Consider the following 25457-nt stretch of genomic DNA (forward strand, 5'->3'; position numbering starts at 1 on the left):
GAGGATCAGGAAACTTAGCAGATCTGTGTGGCTTACCTCCAAGATCAGCCCTCCAGCAACCAAAATTCTTCTGTATGACCCCCTAAATATAGCACTTTTCTCCTAGAGGTGAATCTAGAAGAAAGCTGTAAATATGGTTTTGTTATATGTGCTTACATCGTCTGTTTATTTCAACGAAATAATTCTCTTTATAGCTATGTATTTGATTGAAGTGCTATCACTTATGCAATCTCTCTGAATAGGAGGATGTTAAAATTAGTCCAGCTTCCAGATAATTTCTGTAACAACCACATCTCACCAAAGCTGGTCAAGAACACTAGAATTTCTGATTCATTTAATTATCCAGAATTGGCAAGTATCTTAATTCAGAAGCAGAATTTGGTTTAGAATTTTGACTATTAACAGAAAATGATATCTTACCACAATCAAAACAAGGCTTTTATTTCTTTTGAGAAGTATAGTCAAAATATGCATTTACAGGAAAAAAAATAGTGATTCTCAGTTTCATTTGTTTGCTTTATCTGCAAGAAAGCTGACTTTGCAGAAGGTTGCAAGAGAACAGATCTACACTAATGTAAGAAGATGTATGATCAATATGAACTATAATCTTCAACCTCAGAGCGAGAAAAATGTTACAGCTTGAGTAATTCAAATTATTTTAGACTATTTTAGAAACAAATGAATCTTTTTCCTTTGCTTTATCTCACAAGCAGTGCTTTATTTCCCTATCCATAACCAGATAAGTTTTCTTAAACACTTCAGCTCTAACTCTGCTATGCACACCATTAGTTACCAGTGATTTAGGATAAACCACGTAACAGTTTCTACAATGGGGTAATGTTTTTCAAAACGCTGTACTAGGCTACTGTCCAATTCAGGAACTTGTGTTGAGAAAGTCAAACAACAAAACAGCTGTGAGCCCAAGAAATACAATTTCTAAGTGGAAGACATGTCAGAATCTGAAGAGTTATGCCTGTACTGATTATTCAGAAGCAAAACATGAGCATTAAAAAGATTCATTACCTTTTAGCTTAAATTGTCTCATTATCCGAGCATGAAATTACCATTCTATGCGGCATGACTCTGGTACAGGTACACTCCACCCAAAAGCAGATTCAGCACAAAATCTCAAATCTACCCTGAAATCTTTTCCTGAAGTCAAAGCAGAAAATACAGGAAGGTAGCAGATGGTTCTTTGCACTCTTTACCAGGAAAGGCTTTTCACTCATTTCTGACAATCAGCAGGAAATCTGCAGCATACTGTCAGCTCTCAGCTAAGAAACAATACAGACTATTACAGGCTTTATTATATTTATGATTTTTAACTCCACATAAACTACCAATCACAACAGAACAAGCAGCAAGATGAGGACCCATTTGGCACATATTGCCGCTGAATTCTATTAAACATATTCCTGGTGACCATGGTTTATGCTTGATGCGTCAGCAAGATTTAAGGCTTAATAGTTTCTAAATGTTCATGAGCCTCCAACATGGTAGAAGCTGATTAGACAAGAACAACAACAAAAAGTCTAACTTAAGCCAGGCCTGACAATAGCACTACACCCATTCAGAAGTTTTGAAAGCTCACACTACCAAGATGGACTTGGAATATCATTCATATAATCAAAGCAGTGAAACAATTCTAATGCTTTAAGTGACTTTAATCCAGAAAATTGAGATCTCTGAAGACTCAGTTGAAGATGTTAGAAGTTTGCTTACAAGGTCAACTACTGTATTATAACATGACTGGAAAGTTCAGACTTGCTCTAAATCCTGCAGAAACTCTGGACTATCATTTCATAGCTAACAGCTAAATGAGTGAACTATTTCAATCATACAAGTGCTGACACAGCAGGGATAACTTTGTGGAAGAAAAGTAATTCATTGTTTTACTTGCAAGTATTTTATTGAAGACAGCACAAGAGACAACCAGAAAATAATTTAGTAGAAGTTCTGTTTCTTAGAGTTCCTGCAAGTATTGATCAAAGCCAAGTATTTTAAGCCAGGGTGATCTTAAATTCACTGCTAGTTTTCTTCACTGGATGATACTGGATGTACAAATCCAGTTGGTGAGTTCATCACACAGTAAACTTCAAAACCACCTCTAGTTCATTTTAAAGGCACAGTACAGTTAATGTCAAGTTTCCATCACATGAAGTATTGATTAGAGCTGAATTCTTGAGTGTATATTCATTACAGTTACCTTAGTGCATAAAAAAAATCTTTTAAAATCTTGTCAGTCAAATGGTTCATTGAACTCCTGAGAAACTTTAGTGAGGATGTGGCAGGTGAAGAATAATTCCTATTATAAACGCTGACAGTTATTTACTGCTTGTATGACAGAGGGTGACAGCAAATGTCTGAAACAACTTTTGAACTCTCATGCAGAAGCCTGCTTCTTGCTAGCTGCAACTAGCAATAGGCTTGTTGTAAATTTGGTTAACGCCTGCATTAAAGAAGTGGTACTTACTGAATCCTCCAATTAAAAGAGTCAAGAGACAAAGCCACCAGTTCAAAGGCGGACCATTGTATTTCTGCATATAGACTATTTAGACAGGAAACAGGACTGGATTGGGAAGAACCTGGAAATGAAGAAAAGCCTGGAAAGGGAAGAGACCTATAGCAACATATACTCAGGGACTGGCCAGGCATCTTGGCCAGTGACTCCTAAACCTGTATGCAACATGCAAGCAGCTATGTGGCATGAAACAACACCTTCCTGCCAATCTTCCCCAGACAAGCAGTGATCTCTCCACTGCAAAGTTAAGATAGAATGGATACAACTCTGCAAAATTGGGTATCACAGTTCAATCTTACCCTCAGAAAGATTAACAAACAAATTTGTACATGAAACAGCCAAAGCAGGAAGTGATAATTATCATTGGTTAAAGCTGAAGATGAAATATGAACAAAACCCACAAAAAGGGGAACATCTGAGCAGTTAACTTTATTTAAATTAGCTCATGTAAGTTTTCCACCAGGGCATCTACAAAGAAGTATACTCTAGCTTCTTGATATCCTCTGGATGCAGCTTCCAGACAGTCAACATCAGGTTCCACCTTACGTTTGAGTTACTTGAATTTCTTATAAATAATTCCTTGCAAGTTTCCCCAATGGTCACGTTTAAATAGTGTTCAGCTAATTCTAGTCAAAGGGAGCTCAGACTGCCTAGGCAAGTTGCAGTACCTACTATCAGCATTTGAATACATTTCTGTCCTTTCAAATGTCTCATTGGTAGCAAACAGATCGATTGCTATTAGTTGAGCAGACTTGACTACGTATTTGCAGATTATGATCAAGCTACATCAGACGTTCTTCCAGGTTGCCACATAAACCCATACATTATCGGAACAGTTGGCACAGAAGGCTTGTTAAAAGACTTCAGTTTTGTTTGTTCCTGTAAGAGGCCAAACATCAGTTCCCTGTGTTCATGCATTAACTAAGCAACTCACCTAAGATTTCTTGAAATACTGAAACTGAATTAAAATTCAGAAGTTCCTGAGAGCGTGCTGTTCTGAAATACTGCAGGAAGAGGCAGACTGGTTTTGAAATAACTGCACAGAAACCTGTCAGTTTTAAGAGTTTGCAAACATGTAAGCAGGGCATACTAATAATTCCCCTGCATTTCAATATTTAACAATTAGTTTTATAAAAAGATTACCTTACCTAAGTTACATTTCCATGTGCTTGCATGGACTATAATTTTCCCTCAAGTAGCATTAGAAGTTTAAAAGCCTGTACTTGTAAACATTTTCTCTTTCAGAGTCTGTCAAAGCATATATGAAGATATTTTTCAGCCTTAGAAATATAGCTCAGTAACTATATAGCTAAAATAACATTACTTTACAAAGACAACATGAATGACAAAAATATTTATGAACTGTGTTTATATAAACATATTGGCTTGTAAACAATTTGACAACATTTACATTAAATATTGAAAGGGAACTTCAAACTAGACAATTTGCATTAAAGAGAAAAATAAGTTAAAAATCAATCACATCTTAATTATTCCATTGGTTATTACTAAGTCAGGCACCTGGCAGTTTCAGAACTGAACTGTACCAAAACACTGCAACAATGCTGAACATTGTCATTTACACTAATGATTTCCTTTGATAGAGCAAAAGCCACCTCAGTTACCTGAGGGATTCCCATGGGATAACAACTCAGTAGGGACAACAGTATGAAAATTACTTACTCTTCACAGACTGGGAACTCACCACTTAAGTGGATGTTTTTGGCATACTTTAAGGACAGTCTCTTGTTAGCTAAAGCTTTACATGGGAACCCCAGAAATGCCAGGAAAGCCAATGCAAAAGTTAAGTCACATCCTTCTGAAAGTGTAAACCTCATCCAAATCTTTCTAGCAATGTTTGCACCAGTTGCAGGATTCTAGCTAGTTTTATTTATGAGCTTGAATAAAAGAAGTCCTCCAAGTTAGGCATGAAAGTATTTAAGAAAACTTAAGTTAACAGAAAAGCATCATGAATGATGAAGTAGTTACAACTGTTCATCAAATTTTACATCAGAAAGTTACATATACATTTAATCATAAAACAGTATTTTCTAGATATTATTCAAACCCAGCTTCAATATTTGTTCTGATACAACAGTGATACTCAAAAAGTGATATTCAGTTTTCTACCCCTTTAAGTGAGTACACTTATTTTCTCTATGTTTACAGGTGCAAGGATGCTTTTTTGGATACCAAATCCACATGGGTACGACTTCCAACATAACTTTAAATTATGTTTTTCCATCTTGAAGGCAAAAGGCTATCAACGGTAATAAACAGACAGTTCATCATCACTCATGTCTGAATCATCTTCATCCACTTCACCTTCAATGACTGATTTCTTGCCTTTGCAGCATGAAACAATTAATCCAATTAAAAAGACCTGCAAATTTAAAATAAGGAGTAAAAGTTGCTGTTATTCAATTAAGGGGCATACAAGGGCAATATATGTAAAACAACATGGCAGTGTGGTGATGCAAATGATTCAGTGACAACTACTGTAAATTATTCAACTTGATTCAGTGATCTCTATAATCAAAGTACTTACTGCAATGAATGCCCAGTTCCCAAAGTAATAGGCAGCACTGAAGAACCAAAATTTATGAAGAAAGAGGTACGTCCGAGTAACGATACACTGATCTAAAAGGAAAGCAAATAGTACTGATTAACACAGAGCAAATAAAAGTCAGCTAATTCCAATTTATAGGATAATTCAGTTTGAGAGTATTCAGCTCTGAACAACAATTACACTCCATTAAATCAAATTTACTCTCCGCAACCAAGGAAGTATACAAGAGGGATATTTGTTATTATGGGAGAGCGACTATGAAAACAGGTAACACTAAGCTAAGAGTGATACAAGTAACCCCATTACCATTGGGTACAATTTCTCCTACAGACATGTCAACTATTGCCTGTTCTGACAGATCCTAGTTACTCCCCATCTAAGATAAACCATAGCCATAATGAGGAGATACAAAGCAGATTCTGTATTAAAAAATACATTTCAGTACTTCGGAAAAAAGTATCTCTACCAGGATCGGGTAAGTTTTGTACAAATCAAAGTCAATTACAAAGTTGAGTTGCATAGGCAAAAAACCCCAAAACAACCCACCACATACTGGGGCTTTTATGACCCAGACAGAAGAGGGCTTTATTTGTACCCAAGACCCGACAGTACTGGTTCAATCTTACTCCTTCTCTAACACCATAAATACAGCCACATCCAGAAATACTACTTAAGTATTCTTCTCCATTACGAAGGGGTAGGTTTTAACAGAATTAAGAATCAAATTGTCAAGGCTTTTTTCAGACTGCAGATAGATAGCAAAAAGGCTTGTAGGGGATGCTGCACCCAGAACATTCCGGAGGTCACGTCAGAGGGCAGCTGGTAGGACACGCGAGCCAGCCGACAAACCTCCCCGGTGCAAGGAGAGGTGCACGGAGTTCATGCTAAGGTATAACGTGATCTCCTGGGTTTTCTCATTTACTATGCTTCAAACCCCACCTAAAGCCCATTTCAGAGCAAAAACTGGCATCTAAACAATTTGAACACTAGAGAAAGTAAGCAACCCCAAATTTGCCTGTTCTTCCCTCAGTTTGGGAATACCCCCTAGGTGCAGTTGAAGTACAGACTTCCCACCTCCTGAAGTCGGGAGTGATGTGCTGCTGCTTATATAGTTTAACTCTTAGCACCGACCTAACAAGCTAGTAACCTGACAATCTTCAGTTTCTGAAGGTAAATATTTTATTTAAAATAAATAACTTCCACATCAGATACCAAGCTGCTTTAACAATACCACATACTATGGCTCAGTATTTCCTGGGGAGAGAAGAGTTAGGTTCGAAGACCTTTATCAGAAAGGTCTGCCGCTTGACCTTGCCAAGATGATCCCCCCCAAACTAAATCCCTACAGTGTCTAGAATGATTGTATCTAAACACAGAAACAACTCCATTCCTTCAACAGTTCTCCAATGACTTTATAAAACTAACCAAATAATTTAAAATATTAAGTGAAATACTACTTTATGCAGCAGACTGATTTCTGGAATCTATTACACAGTATGAGCAGACAAAAAAGAAGTTGAACTGGGATTTCACAATTACTAGACACAAGGGATCCAACACACAAATAGGCGCATTCTGCAGATAATTAAAGTGCAAAACAGCTTAATTAGAGAAAGCATGCTTCTCTACTAACACAGAGTGAAAGCACAAGGAAGGAATTTGGCTGAACTAATCCTTTCTGGTTTTCCAGACTAGATCTCAGTTATGCAGAGAAAACTGACCCCCCCACACCCCACCCTCAGTTAAAACCAGTCAATAGCACTTACCCTACAAAAAGAGGGAAAAAAATTGTAAAGTAGCACACCATTCAACGTTCCATCTTCTGCTAGCATGACACGTCCATAGAAAAGGTGAAGTTTCCGACAAAGTAAGAAATGCCGGCAAAGTGAAGATGCTTCATAATTGCAGATAGTATTGTCAACACCATCTGCAGCTCTCCAGCTGGTTACATGAATTAAAAAACAGCTAAAAGACTTTCAGATGGCTCTCTACAGTAATTGGATTAAATAGATGATGGTAAATATTTTAGAACAGTTTGACCTTGAGAAAACATTTCTGTGGAATGTCACAAGTTCAGCTCACAAAATTTTAGTTATTCCTTCTGAACGAAGATATTACTAAATAGGCTGACATAACATGACATTTTTAATCAACCCATTCCTCCATGACATAATTTAGAATAACTTATAATGAATAACCTGAATTAAGATAACAAGTAGTTATCCAGAAAGATCATTGTGAATATTACTGACAGATCTTGATCATTTGGAACAAAAGTATATGTGGCAAGCTACCAAGCCTCCAATAGATAATTGCCACCTCTTCAAGAATACAGCATATTACATAGAGCTGACCAAGCAACAGAGCCAAACAGCCAGGATTCAAGACAAAACAATGTTTTAAACAACAAATGACAAGTGCTAATATCCACAACTACCTGTAGAGTCAATATTTTATTTCAAGCCCACTGATAAAGTCTTTCATACTGGTGAATTTGAAAACCCTTAGGCTCAATGTATTAATATTCTCAAACAAAGGCCTCTTCGAGAAGTGGATTAGCTAGTTTAAGATGAATTACAAGGATAAACAAATCTGTTGATAAACTAATCTTAAAGCTTAAATAGTCATTTCATGCACTGAAAACTCAAATTATGAGAACTTATTTACAGATAATGAAGTCTGTCTTTTCTGCATCTCAAAATACAGTGAGCTTTCACAAAAGCATTTAGAAAGAAATAGTTTAGGGAAGAGTTACAAATTGTTGTGAACAACACAATTTAAAGAGACTGGAGTTCTCTGGGAGTCAATACTGAGGTGAACACTTGTTTTACCTCTTTGTTAATCAACTGGACAAGGAAACAGATTATATCCTCTGTAAAACTGTAGATCAAACTGGGGAGAAGCGGGGATCAGAGGCTCAACACACTACATGGTAAGATTCAGAGGGAGCCTATTTTTCCAGCCCCTTGAAATAGTCCTCAAAGTTTAACAGAGAAAGAAGTCCTGCACCTGGAACAAAGTGACACCATGCAACAGTGCAGGCTGAGGGTTGAAAGATACAACGCAACTTTCCCAAAAGTGACCTTATGTCCCAGTAGACAAACAGAACATGAACCGTATTCATCTGCAACTCAAAAATGTAACTGAATACCAGGCTTCACTAACAGCAATACAGCCAACAGGTCCAGTGAAGTGGTCTTTTCCTTCCATTCTGCCTGGAACCACACCTGCAGCAGTGCCATTTTGGGCTCCCCAGTAAGAAAGAGGCATTGACATACTGGAGCAAGTCCAGTGGAGGACCACTGCAACAGCTAAAGCACATAGCGTACAATGAAGTTGTGTTTGTTCAGCTTGAAGTGAAGGCATTTGCAGGTGTGTCTTACTGCTACCTCTGCTATCTAGCAGGGGTCTACAAAACACAGGGCGAAATTCTTCCTAGACCTGCACAACAAAAGGACAACAGATGACAGAGTTGTAGCAAGAAATACTCTTATTAGAAACTAGGAGAAGCTTCACCATCAGCATAAACACAGAAGCAGGCTACCCGAAGAGGTTTCAGAATCTGCATCTGTGGAGACATTCACAACTGGATGGACCCAAGCAACCTGCTGTCCTTAACCCTGCCAGGAGGATGGACCAAACTACCTCTTGAAGTCCTGTGTGTGCTCAAAATCATTACAATTCACATTACGTGAAGGTAGATAGAGACAACACAGATTAGATCTAACACTAAACACGGTATTTTAGATGGAAAACCCTAACAGAGAATAAGAATGTCATCCACGGACAGATGAGGTTCACATGCCCAATTTCAAGCAGAACCTAGTTTTGCTTAAAATACACTCAAAACTACTTCCCAAAGGAAAACCTACAGCTTTACTGTGCTTTATGTGTAAGCATTGCATATTCAAAATCCTAAAAGCACTGAAGGCACAGCTTCAGGTATCCAAGAACACTTAGCATTTCATATGGCCCTGCTGCCAACTATTCAAAAGCTATGCTGCAAAAAGCAGCTGCTGCTTGCACTCCAACTTGCAACTTCAGCTTCAAGAAAGGGTTTGATGCATTTCTAAACTTAAATTATACATCAAGTTCCAAAAGGTTTGCTATGTCACCTGCAAAAGTGTAATTAAGGGGAAACCTACATTTCTTCCTTACGGGCATTACTTCTGGGCCTGCATCTGCACTTTAATAAAAGGAATTTCTTAATTGGATATCTCATCTCAGGTAAGAATGTGTTGTAACTCAGACCTCTTATGGAAGACTACAGAAGTGTGTAAGACCCACGGATCGGCTATATGTGGCTACAGAGTACACAGAAAAAGAGTCCTATTATGTAGTTTTATCTGGGAATTCAACATTTCACTAGGGAAATCATGCAAAGAGTTATAGTCAATTTATAGTAATCAAACTGACCACAAAAGTTAAGTAACTTTGCCTGTACAAAGAACGTGCACAAGGAAGTTAATGGCCCAAAAAACCACATGACACTTCAACTAGGTAAGAAACCAAGTGACATCTAATGGTGTAAGACCCATACAGCCATATTCCATATTCATCACTGTATCATGTCCAATTAATTTCTCTCTCAAGAAACAGCTACACTTCTACCATAAATACCCATTGAGTGATCAGAAACCCCTTTGACCATAAGGAGGGAAGGAGTGCTACAGTACCGTAAGCAATCCTGAACCACATGTACTGACATGTACTTGTTTTCTGATTTAATAAAAAAAATTCAAACACAAAATAGTGGAAAAGCAAATAATAAAATTTAGAAAAAAATACTCTGCTAAAGATTTAAACCTCAAGAGACAAAACATGGACTTGTTTCTGGTTCTGGCTTTGGTCAGACCAAACTGTTCAGATGGGCAAGACAAAATAAGCTTCAGGAGTCTTCAGATATCAGAAGGTATATCAAAAAGTTCTGTAATTGCAAGTTTCCCCTTTGCTCTTGTACCTATCATCTCATAACTTAACATCTTCATCCATATTTCTAAGTGTTAAGGTGACTCCAGGACTTCCAATTTCCTCAGAAGTTCATGTTTAAGATAGTATTTCATGCATCACTTTCACAGGTTTCTCTGGAAACAGATTCATGGAGTGGCAGTAACAGCTGCCCCCAGTCACAAATGTAATATTTCTTTCTTTTCTTGTTGGCTAAACAGGGCAAAATATGACTATGTTCTTAGTTGCCTGTTACTCAGCAGTTTCTACAAAAGTGGTTTTTCACATATGCTATTTGAGTATATCCCCACTTATTCCATATTCTTCTCTGCTGTTATATATATACACACATATACATAAACACACTCACACAAAATTAATACTAGTCTCATTCAACTGTTGAGCCTGTCTTTGTACTTTCACAAACCAGCCCCTCTGCTGCTGCTTCTCTGGTTTAGCTAGCTAAAAATCAATCTGCTACACAAAGCTTTTACAATTTTTAGTTTGTGGCATCTCATACCAGTTATCTCCTTCCCTCAGCTAACTTCTCCCAGAAATTGCTCAAACCTCCAAGTTGTTGCTATTTCCACTTTCGTAACAATTAAAGTATTACAGGGCTTTACCACCACTTGCCTCAAGGGTAACTTTGCAACAAGTTTACACCTTTGATCCATTATCAGACTGAAAAACATGTTTGAAAACGTACTACTGGAATTGGTTCATTCACCAACAGCAAGGATCTGAAAACACTTCCCAAATGGTTCTATGTAGCTACAATAGCTCCCCATTTGAAGAGATTTGAATTGCTAAGCTTCCAACATTTCAAGCTGACAGCACTTTGAAGTGCACTACAGAAGCAGGAATATCAAATCATTCAGATGTTAGACAATAGTTTGCAGCTATCTACAATCTTTTTAAATATAGGTCTAACATGCAAGCACAAAAAGCTGCCTGCTGTTTCATCCCAATTGTTTTGGGTTGGGTTTTTTGTTTTGTTTTGGGTTTTTTTGCTTAGTTCGAAGTGGTAGTGAGATGGAACTTAAAAGACCTGTAGAAACTAGAAGTCCAGCTGGATAACAGTCTAGTCCAAAGAAACCTACCTTATTCAACAAGAGCTGCTCAGTAGGTTTGGAATCAAATCCTACCAAAGGGAAAGATTTAGCAGGCTAAGGAAGAGCCAGGAACTTGGAAACCAGGGACTAATGAGGAACCTGGAAAAACTATTTGGGACAAGCTATAATTTAGAAAGCAGACTCTGCTTTTTTCAGTTACTCAAGCTACAAGTAAGCTGCATCCAATACCTCATATTGCATATCTACAAATCAAACCCAACCTGATGTAAGCCTAAACAGCCAGAAAATGATGTAATCAATGTGAATCAGTCTGGTTTTAGAATCAGTCTGGTTTTACAACAGTCAAATCTTATTTTGTAACAAAAGTTACAAGTCTGGATAACCAATAGCTATTTACAGTTACTTTGCAATACATTAACTACTGCAGCAGTCACACAGCTTCTTGATGATAATTACACACTAGAAATGTTTACATTAAAGGGCTCAAGAATCTGCAAGTCCTATCAGTGCTAGCAGGACTTCATAGCATAAGGACGCTTCCAGTAAATCCTCCATGATATTGTGCTGAAACAAGAAAAAAGTCACTGATCAGCAAAGTTTCTGAATGCTAAATAATGAAAACAAAGTCCTATTGAGCTATCTGGGTCACATAACCATTTTTTCCAACAATCAAATTTAATCAAAGTGGCATGTATGAACAGGAGATGCAAGATTTAGTTGCAGAGAGTACTAGATCTTACAGACAAGCAAGCACAAACAAGCTTTAGCTAAACACAGGCATATACATTCAAAGAGCCTGTCAGTCCTCTTTTAGCCTTTCTAGATTTGGAGTTCATCCTAGCACAGCTATAGCATTACAATGGATAATTGCGCCCAGCTATAAAGGTTTCTATTTTAGTTTGGTTACTGAGAACCTGTGAGGGTGCCAAGATTTGCATGTATTAACAAACCAGAGGAAAACCGTTTAATGAGATTCAAAGAGCTAAACCTGTTAATCTCATTTTTCCTAACTTTAAAGGATGACTTGATTTTAACCTTTATTAAATACCTTCCAGTGAAGAAAATACTAATGCTACAAGGCCATGTGTATAGTGAAGAGATACAGCATTAACCAGCAACTAAAATCTGAAGCCATGTTAACTCCAGAGATAAACTCCTTTTTCTACAGGGAAGCAATAAACCATTGGATCAACCTGCAGAGGGAAAAAGTGTTCTCTGTTTCTGTTGAAACTAGATACCTTTTGAAACATTATGTACCATTTAGTTTAAGTATGAACACCGGCTAGATGTGTTTGGACACAGGCTGTATAATTGCTATTTCTTGCCTTCAAATAGCTGACTTCAAATTTGAGCTTCTGCAAGGTGTTTTCCGAGTCTCCCTTGAATGTCTTATTTTTAATAACTGAAGGCAAACAATTCTTATTTTAAAGACATAGCTATTGATAAACTTCAAAGGCAATACCCTAGGTATGAACATGGATGCAAGATTCCAGAAAGCAAGCAATGGACAGCATAACCTATCATTTTCATTCTAATCAAAACACTTTCCATTAGCAACATACCACATTTTCCAGTATCAGCTCGGTACAAGCTTGAACTTACGCTAGTTCAGACTTTTTGAAACTATATTACACCACTTGCCCTTCAGTGTCGTTTTTGTCATGTCCTTTCTACTTGCCTCATCCTGTCTTTAGCTGACCACTTAAGGATGTCTGACCTGTGTGAGAAGGATTCATTGTTTTCACCATCCTGAGATCATGCTGCATGGAAAAGAATTTGGAAGCTGGGGAGAAAGAAGTTATTTTAACAGATTGATCTTGACCTCTTAATACCCTTACACAGAGTACCTCATATTCTGTCTGTAGACAGAAGTATTTATAGCCAGCTAACACTCAAAGAAGCATTTGACAAAGTAGGACAACTTTCAGTGCTGGAATGCCTTGCTTATTCTCTGGCGAACAAAAACAGTTATGACTATCATTAAAGAGTCAAACTCAAAAGACCCAATGCCAAATTCTTTTAAATAAGAAGTTGGATGTGCATTAGTGACTTTCTCATTAATGATGGTCTGAAAACAATGGCTTCCTTCCCATCCTTTCCCATTTTCTGCCTCCTTCAGACACATAATTTATGACACATTTGACTGTAATCCAGTCAGGTTTCTCTCTCACTGTTCAGACTGACATTGGACTGGGCAAATCCTTTCATCCAGCCTAGCTGCAGGACATGGCTTAGGCAGTGAAAAAGGCCATCTTCATGAATTGATCCTTTCTAGTTCTATTGGGCAAGCCATATTTGAAGATGGACAGGAAACATCTGTATGTAGCTTCACCAGCTGTAGTTACAGGTTGCTAAGTTTTCTGCACGGCTGTTCTTGAGCATGTTATATAGTGAATTCATCAACTGTCTGCACCAAGATAAAAAGATGATTTGACTACACCACCAGAAGCAGCTCCCAACATTTAATAGAAATTATTTCCAACACATGTTGTAATTAATGTTTCTCAGCGATGAAAAGATTTTGTGGCATTGCTAATTACAGAGAGGCCAAATACGACGCCTTTTTTTGATATGAGAACTGCCTTTATTAAAAGGATCATTTTGTAGACTAAGTATTGGTAAGTCTCTTACTCAAACAGGTTCTTATACTGGGTTCATTACTTCCTTTCAAGAATGGGTGCATACCGCTCAATCCTTTGTAAGGAGCTTCAACTCTTATTCCAAAGTACTGATAGTATCAGAGCATCTCACTTTATTGTTGGGCTTAAATTCAACAGGCAGTAGAACTAGGATGTTGATGCAAGAAAAGAATATGCAATTGCTTTACTGCTAAACTCCATTTAGCATTTCAGAGTATTTAGTAAATTCAGCCTCTTCTCTTTCCAGTTATGATCTCTTGGAGGGAGAAGAGAGATAGTTCAGAGCAGCTCATATCTGTCCACAGTGGTGGGGTGCAGGAAAAAAGCATAGGAATTGAAGTTTCTACAACTGCGCATCCATGGACAAAGTACTGCAGAAAAATATTTACAGCACTCCTAGCTACTCATACTATTTACAGCTGCCAAACAGGGCTTTCTGCAGTCAAACATGAACCATTGTCCTTATTTATATTGAGTTCTCATGACTATAAAGGACTTCAATACTGTTAGGTATAAGTAGAGATTCAGGGTAAAGTACTAGTAAGGCCATTCAGTAAAACAGGAAAACTGATAAAGTCCTCACTGAAATCCTCATTTAGGCTTTTTGTGGAGCATTTTATAACTTTGCAAATTAATTCATTTAAAAAAAACATTTGGAAGTGGTAATCTATGGTCATAAGATACTTAATACAAAATTACTAATACTCAAGGTTCAGAGCAACTCGCTTGTGCTTTCACTTTGCACGCCTCCTGGATTTCTCTGAAGAAGAAACAAAGAATACGGTCCTGTTTTGGCATTCATATTTGGGGGTCCTTTCCAGCTTGAGTAATGTCTACATCTAGTCTTTATTCAGGCTAAAACAAAACCTGAGGTCTTGCACTTGTTGACTTCCAGCTGATAGAAGTCCTATATGAAGGCACAGACCTAATTAACACAGTAAGACCTGCTCAGTTCAAAGCCTTAGAAATGCAGATAAACTTTTTTCTTTCCCACTTTACATGCAGTTGCAGTAAGTGCACGCCTGTGCAAGAGACGCAGCAGAGAGACTGCACCCAGCATTTAGTAGGCCTAGGGTAAGGCTCATTCCCCCAATTAAGGAAATGAAAGAATCCAAGGGGAATTCATAGCATGTTATGCATTTAAAGTGAATGATGCTTAAAAAACAACTTGCATGGTTTTCTGGTCTAGAAAGAGGCAGATAGTGTTTATCAGATCTCATAATTATGGTTGGGAAAAGTCTTGTATACAGGCTTGCAGCTGAGCCACTGCTCATTTACATTAGATCTCATTAACCTGTTTAGTTAAACCTATACCAAGCTGTCAATGCATTAGTCCAGCTGCAAGAGTCTTAATCATGTAACTGAACTCCTCTGCTTGACCTTATGCTCAACTTAACTGTGGACCCAACAGTTCAGCTGGCATTAATCCTTGAAAACAGTGATCAATGAGGTCTTTGCCCAACTATATTGAACATGGAAAACTAATGCTGATTTTGCCTATAACAAATATATTAAATTTGCTGCTCCAAAAGACTATTTTAAAAGCTTTTAAAAAGTTTGTGTTAAGCAAAACACGAGCTTTTTGTGCAAAGTAACTAAGAAAAGGTACTTCATTGAGTTATAAGATGTAGCCTGCTCTATTACTTTTTGACTTCTGTTTCATGTAGTTATGCTATTATGGCCTCTGGCATTCAGCATAAAGCAGATTCATCTCCTGCATACCAGGCATACATAGAAACAAGCTTTACTGCATGAAAGCAGACAATATAATGCTAAAACCCCACAAATTATATATTTAACAGTAAATACTTAAGACTATGGTTTTTATAAGATTGTATTTTAACTGCCTTATGTTTCTCCAGGAAGCGTAACTGTCCTTTTCATCAAGCCAAACAGTGGTTTGAAACATATATATAGAAAACACTGCCCATTAAAGCCTAAAGTTTTAACAATATTGAAGTTTGAGAGTATTAGTTGCTACAACAATGATCAGATCAGGTCTCTTCTCCCATCTCAGAAAGAAAAAATGTACTTAGTTACAGTAAGTAGAGATCATATCTACAACATCTGAGTATTCAATAAGAGAGAGCAGATTGCTATAAGCTTATCTATCAGCACAGCCATTAAAAGGTCATAGTTTGTTTTATGTTTAAGGAAAAACACCTGTTAGAATTAATTCAGTTTAAAAAAACAAAATAAAGTAAGTGCTGAGAAGACAAATCAATATTTGCATTTAGTTCCAGTTCAGTGGTTTACATAAGATAAAACGCTGGTACCAGAGAAGTCAATAAAAGCTGCACGTGCTTGGCCAACCTTTATCTTAACTTGAAGCTAGTTGCACCTGGTTTTGCTCTGTGTCTAGTATCCTTGAAAACAAGGGAAATTGGATTTAAAAATCTAGTTCCTACCTTCAAAATAAGCTTCACTTCTCAATATATTCTATCTGATCACAGAGCATAAGAGTAGCATCTACAACTGTTATTTTCATTAGTTTTCCTTATCAAGTGTTAAAAATAACAGGTATTCCAAGGCAAGTATTACATTTCCACTTTCTAAAACTGACTGGATGAAAACAGTGAATAAAGTGTTTTCACTAATGCAACTTTTTTTTTAGGTTGAGCATTATAACAAACTTTTCTTTCATTTATAAAAACACTTCAATGGCCTGACTGTATCTGTAGTTAACAACTCCACTACACCCTTCTGATCACATTAACATTCACATTTAAAAAATATCCATCCATCTTCTACTTACACTAGGCTAGGATAGGACAGCATACCAATACCTCCTCCACCTCTTCCCTATTAAGAAAGCAGAGCATGACTCAAAAGATACCTAGTGCAACAACTAGTTAATGACAGCAAGCCAAAGCCATCACTTACACAGGCCAACTCTTGTGTTCAGCACATCACAACACTAGTTTTACGCATCAACTATATTGTTTCCATTGATCAAAGCTAATTAGGAAAAAAATCGTGCAAAGTATTCAGATATACAAAAACTTATCATCAAGCATAACTGGAGTTTAGGAAGCTTATTTCAAGTCCAACCCAGTTCCTATGATTAAGCAACAAAGTCTGAAGAAATCAGACTATTTGAATTGCTCCCAGAAAACTCAAGACTAATGAGCTCATTGACACCAGTGAGTGTATTCTTCTCCAGCAAATACTAGCCAAGCCAAGAAGCTTTTCAGAAGAAACAAAGATCTGTACAACCTGCTCAAAGTGATCTCATTTTGAAAGATGAGAGATTTTGCTCTTCTAGACCCTGCCACAAAAGAGTTTCTATTTTTAATCACAAAAATATGGCAGCTTAAATATGAATTGAAGTTACATTTGTCAAGATATCAAAACACTTAAAGCTGCATTAAGTCTAAAAATAGCCATCAAAAATAAAGGTGGATGAATGATTTATTTGAAGCATGGGGGAGACAGGAGAAAAATCCATCCACCTTGGGAAATTGTATGAACCACCAGGAACAACACTAACACCTACATGCTAAATTTGAAGATGAGTTTAAATACAAGGGAACCACCTTGCAAAAGAGACCACAGCCTGATAGACTGGGAACAAAGAACTAACAGCCTAGTTATCTCCACTTGTACAAAAATTGTTTAAGTATTATCTTTCCCAATAACACAGGTAGGAAGAAAACCTGAGGAGCTGTTAAGATCTTCTAGAAGCATAGTCAGAATTCAAGAGTTACAAAATACTGATAATAAGATGAGACTATGGGGCAACTTATCTTTTCTATCAATTAACAAAACCCTGTCAAGCCTTTTTATGAGTATATAAATGCATACATAATTCAACTCCTCTTTATACAGAGAAGCTGAAAGTTTGCCAGAGTGAGAACAATTGAGAGCTTCAGCCTGAAAAAATCTGGACCATCCTGAAGGCCATAAATCTTTTGCCAAGATCAATTTTTTTAAACAAGAGACCAAAGCAATCAATAAAATTGACGGTGACCTTAAAGAGCAGTATCAGTACAGCAATGACTAGTGGAATTCAAACTGTACAAAAATTGTTTATATGCAGAGGAAAAGGAAGGGAAAGGCAACTTTGTAAAAGAAAAAAACCAAATCCAGCACAAATTCAGTCAGCTTGTTTTTTAATGAAACCAGGCTAAAACTCATTCCCAGCTTTACCCAAGTTTCATATAGGAATAAAGACTAATTAAAACATTACCATTCCAAAAAAATTCAACATTAAGGCCTACATAGACGGAAAGTCAAGGAAAGCTCCACAATTATCCATCTTCTTGCTAATCACTACTCACAGCTCCAGAATATCCATAATACATCTCCTGCCCAAGTAACTAATCAAAAAGGGATAGTTAATAACACAGATGAGCGAGAGTCATACTGGATGTTTTAGGAAATGATAAATTAAGAGTAACAGGATTACAGGAAAATAGCCTGGGACGTCTATTTCCACTGGTATTGTTCATGGAACAGCCCATATTTACACCTTACTAAAACTGCAGAATTCTCTTCTCTGTAAAGTTGCACTAAGAAGTTCAGAACTTAGGTTTCCTGAGTACACTGTGAAATTTAATAGAATACTTCTCTGCATGTTTGGATGATAAACATATGCACTGAAGTGACAACTATTCACCAGCTAGGGTTTATTTTTAAGGTCTTCTAGAAACACCTTAAAGCAAATGGGAGATGTTTAAAGTCAATAGAATACATTGTTACACATGGTTTCTACTAAAAATAGCTATTTCTTCATATGAATTAAATAAGCTTTAAGCAAGCTGTTTTCTGGACATACCTATGCATCAAAGCTTTGTATTAGACTAAAGCAAATCAAAGCCATGAAGAGATTGAGCTGCTTATTACAGCTGAGCATGCACATATCATATAGGTAATATAAGAAAGGAACTTCTTACCTTCAGGTGCATCTGCATCACATTCTTTAGATACAAATGTCACATTCCTTGGCTGGCCATCAGTTGTTTTATTACTCTGCATTATAAATACAGAAAATCAGTACACTAGTCTACCAGCAATATTCTTTCATATACAATAATAGCCCCTGAAACAAACACATCTCTCAATAAATTATTAATTTTTTTAAAAAAGGCTTTGACAAACCTCTTACAATATTCAAAAGGATTAAGATTGGTTTTGAACACTATAGGCAGAGTAGGCTGTAAGTGGTACAAGGTGAACATTTCTAAATAAGCTTTCATTTAGGAAAAATTAATAGCTTGTGCTCTTTTCGAAGACTCATGAAAAATAAAAACTTCATCTCTGAAATTAAACCTTTTAATTGTGCATAAAATTAATTGGGAATTCAACTTTGGTGATGAAGACACCACAGAAGTATTAGGCTTGCATAACGATACCTAATACAGTTTACTTCTGGTCTAAAAGCTAGATGATAGTATCTGATATACTTAGAAAGCCAGAGCAGAGGAAGACAAATTATGCTGAAGTGAACTATTGAAAACCCAAATATTTCTGTTTAAATTTCTCAAATATTTGGTAAACTGACCCTTTCAGAGACTACATGAATTCTTTATGTACCATACTTACTTTTGAATAATCAGTGAATAATTTTAGCAGAGTCTAATGCAAGTCCTTTGTACTACATTGATTTCTTCATACACTAATTCACTTCAAAGGGTCTCAATATCTACCGTACTTACTTTCACCCTCATGATTTCCTAAACAGGAAGCCCTCTGAAAAAAAATCAGTAAGGGCCAACACCTTTTCTCCTTCAGGTTGAAGAAACCATGTCCCTTAAAATCTACCAGAAATCAGTAGAAGCTGGCATATAAGACTAAATGTTTCTCTGACAACTTAATTGAGAAAGTTTAACAATATTAAGTAACTTCAGCTTTCACTCTGAACATTCAGGAGAAACAACCAAGTGCCTATCCTAAAAAGCAGCAGTTGGTATGAAATTAAGTTAGCTGCTCATACAAAACACATAGAAGCATGGAGACCATTACTGCCTTAGAAGAAACAGATGCGAAAGGAGTACGAGTAGGCACAAGAATTAGGAACTGAAGTGGAACCAGAGGTAAGAGGACAATGTGTAGATAGAAACAACAGGATAAGAACAGAAGACATGAAATTTCAATTATTCACTGTACATGTAGCAGTAGTCCACCTCCAGGAGGTATTCCAACTGGCTGTCACCGTTACAGCTTACACTACTCATAGAAAGTGCTTCTTTCAAAAAAACAGCATTATATATTGTACGATTATAGAAGGGCATACAAAAAGCACAGAACAATCTCAATCTTGCCATTTCAAAATTTTGTCTTCCTTATCTTTGTTCATTTTAATTTTTAAACAGTAGGAATTTAAAATACAACACACAATAGCTAGACTTGCAGGTTTCCTTTGATAACATCTATGCTTTTTCCCAGGTTTGATATCATACTTCTACTCCATAGACACTCCTGTAATTCAAGGCTTCTGACATATCCAGATTCAACTCCAAATGCTTTCCACAAGCTCAAGACACTGGGGTGTACCCTGAAGTCATAAGATCAGCCTCTTCTTTGCTAGCAATCCCTTTTCTCCTACACAAGGCAAAACTTTGTAAAGGTCCACTGAAAGTTTTCTACCTTTTCACAAAACAGATATGAAAAAAAAGTATTCCAAAAGAGAGATGTAAAGCATTTCATAGTATTAACCCTTCCTAATAAAAATTAAGAACCACATTTGCCATGCTAAGAGGAACAGTAATCTCATTAACTCCATCAGCTGAACACCATTTTCATTTTTATGTAGCTAGAATTTCTAACATTCAAATTTAAGATTCTTTCATATATAAGTAGTACTACACAAAACAAACTACACAAGTATTAAAGCTAGTCTGGCACAAAGCTAACTCAGACAGAAAAGTAGCAAGTTGGAAGTTATTACTTATATTAAAGGGTTAACTAAAACCTAACAATATTTATGGCAAGACTCAGCAAGAGTTCAGTATCACTTCATCTAGTGAAAGAAATTAAAGAGAAAAAAAAAAATCACACCTTTGCCAGCACAGAATTGGTTTCTACATCTCTTCCAAGTAGTCCCTGAACAGGCCAAAATCTGCTCCCCTGAGTCCAGGGTTGTGATCCTACTATTTGCCCTGTTCTCTCCTCTTAGGATTCTGAATTTCTACCATCTCATACTCACTGTAGCCAAGACTGCCCTTGATCACTTCTTCCTTGTTTTCAGCACCAGGTCCAAGACAGCATCTCCCTATTTCAGCTCCTCAACTGCCTGTGTCAGGAAGTTGTTACCAGTATACTCCAGAAGCCTCCTAGATTGCTTGGGCTCAACTGTGTTGCTCTTCCAGCACATACCTGGGTGGCTCAAGCCTCCTATGAGGACCAGGGGCTGTGAACATGAAGCTACTTAGAGGTATTTTCAGGGATCATCTTCCTGATCAGGCAGCCTGAAGCAGAGCGTATCACCCATGCTAATCTGCCCTCTAACCCTAACCCAGAAGCACTTAGCTGGCTCGCTCATGCCAAGGCAAAACTCCAGGCATTCCTCTGCTCTCTCACATAAAGGTCAACTCTCCCTATGGGCCACGCCAGCCTGTCAATCTTAGAGCCCGCACCTAGCCATGGTAGCACCCCAGCCGTGTGAGCTATTTCACCATGTCTCTGATCCCAGTGAGAGTGGAAACCTGCAACTGCATGCAAACTTCTAACTCCTCCTTTGTTTCCCCTGCTGCATGCATTTGTATGCAGGCACTTCAGAGGCACCCAAGTTGCACTGATTTCCCAGAAAATGTAGGAGAGCTTTGCCCTTAATGCTGTCATCTCAGCACTTCTGTATTAGCATATATACACTTGAAGTAGAGCCCCTTTTGCCCTGCAGGGCACAGAAAATGACTGGACATGGAAAAGATGCATAAGTGACAGCAGAGATGTGTCTACAGAACAACTCCTCAAAATAATTTACTTGGCATTATGCAGTAGAGCACTCAAGTCTCAGACATTTTTAGTATGAGTGTTGTCAGAGTGAAACTCTAGTGTTCCAGTTATCACATCCAGTCCAGAGCTGAAAGCAGGATGCCTCAAGGACAAGCAAGAGACAAACCCAAGTACAGTAACTGAGTGTCTGTGCTTCAAGGAGCTGACACGTTTTGGACACTTAAAATAGCAAGCTATCATATAAAGGGTTAGGTTACAGCCTATTACTTACATAATTTGTTCCTGCTTATGTTCAGAATCAAGAACGTAAAAAGATCTGTTTGCACACTTGGCCATCTAAGGGATACTTCCTGGCCATTTAAGGGATACTTCTGAATTCCTGCTGATGACAATGGAGAGCGTCCTGCAGCTTAGCTCCACTCCTCCAAATTGTCTATGTGAAGGCTAAGGAAGGAAAGTGACTGCTGCTGCTCTGGCCCTCAACCAGGGAAAAGTATCAGTGTCACTTATAGCAAGCAAATGCTGGCCTTCTAGTTTCTGTCTGGGCCAGTCAAGTCTTACAGGTCCACTGGGTAGAAACATCAGCAAGCACTGGTCTGTCTTTCAGACAAATGGAAAAAGACCTGGCCTGATTGAACAGAAATAGCAATTACACTTCAAGTATGGGCAAAGTTACATTTTTGCTACAAAGCCGAGAAGGCAGCCTGGATGTGGACAGAACTCTTCACCTTTGTGAAAAGCTATAAAGAGACTCACGGCTGTTTAGCAGATGTTACAAAGGTTGTCTTAAGAGATGAAACTAAGCATTCCTCAGTGTTTGAAGAGCTATGCAAGTTGACTAAAGCCTCAGTTGGTAAGGGCACAGTATCCAAAAGAAACTTTCAAAAGTCTCCTACAGACATCACAGCTGAAGACACTTTTGATTAATTGAGGACACATGCTTTGAACACTCCATTGGTCAAAGAGTTAAAGCAAGTAGCCCAGCTCTAGCTAACATTAATAGACTCACAAGAGCTCTGTTTTTCTACACATATTCAATTATCAGGAAAAGTCGACAGCACTTCAAAGTTAAAAGGTCTCATCAAGAGTAACAGTCTCCAAAGGAAACAGTTCAAGATTCAAACACGATTCTAACCTGTCTAATGCATCACTACAGAGTTGGGTTACAAATCAGTTTGACACGTTACTAGATCAGGAATTACTGTAGAGCAAAGAAAAGGGGGAAGTGCTCCTTTTACACACTGTCTTCATGAGCCACCAGATTCTGACATACATGCTTATCAGCCTACTCATCCACCACTAAGCTGACTTGGAATATTGCTTATTTATTGCTTGGTTCTATGCAGTGTTACCAGTGGTGTTACTTTAAATGATGAAATTGACTGTGGTGTGTGTGAACAATGACAATGTAGACTGTCCAAGCAAACTGGTGCATACAGCTTCCATCATCAGGAAGCTTGCCATATGCCCAAAATGTATTTCAGTTGCCCAGTTCCTGCGTATGTTCCTGGCTACTCCTCAGCTCCATAACAACCAATTCATAACTCTTAAAAACCTCTTCATTGCCAACATCCACAGAAAAATCTGTTGCTCCTCTTCATTCCCAGTCATCTCTCCTCATTTCAAAACACGAAAGTTTAACATCCAGTTATCAGGCTAGTCAGACACAGAAAATGTGTCTGATACAAGGTTTTCAGACAACATCCTCTCAAAGAATCTCTCGGAATGTATTTACTTGGTATGCCAGAAACATCCAGATGTATTTTACCCACACACTCTTTATGCTTCATGTTATCTTAACAATAAAAAGTCTCTACCCAGGTTACTTTATGCACTTTAAACACAGCTCTCTAAAATGGGACTTAAAAAGCTAAAGACCCAGGATGTCCATCTTAACCATAATGGTTTTTTATTCCTTAAAATGAAAAGTTGTAGCTCTACTCAACCATTCCAGCTAACCCTTCTTGCAGTGCTGACCAGGATTGTATTTCAATAGCTGTTTGAATGACATAAGAGCTACCCTTCTGCTGTGCTCCATTCTCTTGACCCTTTTCATTATAAACTATTTATCTATGTTCAGATACTATTTGTTAGCTGTACCAGCTAACATGCAAGTGTTTAAGCCCCAATCTTTCTGCCCCCCTCAATATACACACATTTTATCCATAAAGCAAAACAAACTGCTAGCTACAGTCTTTATTATTTGCTTTTCTCTTCAATCTTCCATGTTATCTGCAAGCTTTATCATGAAGGACTCTTTTTCAGGTCACTGAAAGGCTTAAAGACTAGCTTGGTAGGATCCTTAATGAAATTGTCCTTCCCACCCTTCCACCCACAATGGTTCTACACTGTAATTAGAGACATACAATCAATCTACAATATAAAAAAACAACAAAACAACCAACCAACAAATTGCCTTTTGCAGGGACTTGAGCTCATAACTAAGTCACATACAGCTATAAGGTGTTCTGGGCTACATACAAAATAATCATGCCAGGAGTTCTATGAAACACACCACAGAAGCAAACCCCTTGCCTATACTGATTTTCAGCTTAGTTTCTTGCTGCTATTACCCTAATTCTGACAATGTGAGCCAATTTACAGATGCCTAAGCATGTTTATTTTTTATTAGTTATACCTAGCATAAAATCTAATACAAATGCATTAAGCTTTCTAAACACCAAATATTCAAGTCATCTATAGTGATTCTATTACTGTGCTTGGATTGATATCAGGATGATCAGCCTCCCATTACCAGACACAATTTAGATATAAGGACAGCAGAAAAGTAGCATTTATTGAATCCTCCACTTCCTGCAGTGACAATTCTACCACATCTACCCAGCACATTTAAGTTGATCAGGTTCTTCTTCTCTAGCATGTTTATGCTATTTCAAACTTCAATTTCTCCTTGTAATTCTTTTGTTCGAAATATTCTATGTCTACTCTGTTTAAACTGAAAGAATTGATAGTGATAAGTTACACATTTTACTAAATATTTTTGGCTGAAGAAGCTTGGTGAGTGATTGGTTTTTTTAAAGCAGTGTGTTTTCCTCCAAGAAGCACAGCTTTCTGGAAAACAGAAGTATTCCAAATGCTCAAAGCAGCACCCAGTTACTTCAGTCTCATTTACATCCCTTCTCCCAACCACTCTGGCTCAATTGTTTTGTCTGTAGGGTACCAGATCTTGGTAAATAGCTGTCCATAAAACCTCTCCAAATGCTTATTATGTGTACCTTTGAACTTCCCCATAAATATTCAGGGCTCCACTCAAACTAAGATGAAATACAAGAACTAAAGCCTTCAGGTACAGAAGATGAAAGACTTCAAAAAAACCCAAAACACTGAAGTACACAAAAATGCAATAACAAAAGCAGAGACTAATGTTAACTACTTAATTCTGGAGAAGATTTTATAGAACAAGAACTGCAATGAGTCTCATGAAGTTGGACAGTCCAAAGTGTCTGAAATGTGATCAATCAGCACATACTCCGCTTCATTCTGATTATTATCCTCTACTGTACCAAGTTATCTTTGTCATTTCCCACAAATATGCACATAAAAACTATCAACTGCAGAACAACCACATTGCTTTCAGTCTACAGACAGCCTTACACACTGAAACTAATCCTCGCTGCAGTCACTCAGCAACCTAAGAGTGCCAGTACAAAATCTACTGGAAGCTAGCAGCTGTTTTATCAAAAGTAGTAAAGCAATACTCAAAGTTTTACACTGTCTGAAGATTATCTAGGAATTAATTTTTTATATATAGTACAACCAGTTTCTGGCTTGTGTATTATCAAGAGACCTAC

At 37.5% G+C, this 25457-nt stretch overlaps 1 protein-coding gene across 3 annotated transcripts in view; it reads right to left on the reverse strand.

Moving 5' to 3' along the window:
- Positions 1 to 420: 420 nt before the first annotated feature.
- The window catches only part of LMBRD1 (LMBR1 domain containing 1), an 86254-nt gene continuing 61217 nt past the window's right edge, over positions 421 to 25457 (reverse strand). The window contains exons 14-16 of one of the 3 annotated variants that reach the window (XM_075046426.1): positions 18645 to 18720; positions 5070 to 5161; positions 421 to 4904 (exon numbers count right to left, since the gene is read on the reverse strand). In XM_075046426.1, coding sequence (XP_074902527.1) covers positions 4785 to 4904; positions 5070 to 5161; positions 18645 to 18720 — 288 coding nt within the window. In that variant the 3' untranslated portion in view covers positions 421 to 4784. The other 2 variants (XM_075046424.1, XM_075046425.1) reach the window with 2 other exon arrangements.

The sequence above is a fragment of the Buteo buteo genome, chromosome 15 (genome assembly GCF_964188355.1).
Source record: "Buteo buteo chromosome 15, bButBut1.hap1.1, whole genome shotgun sequence".
In the NCBI taxonomy this organism is placed as follows: domain Eukaryota; kingdom Metazoa; phylum Chordata; class Aves; order Accipitriformes; family Accipitridae; genus Buteo; species Buteo buteo.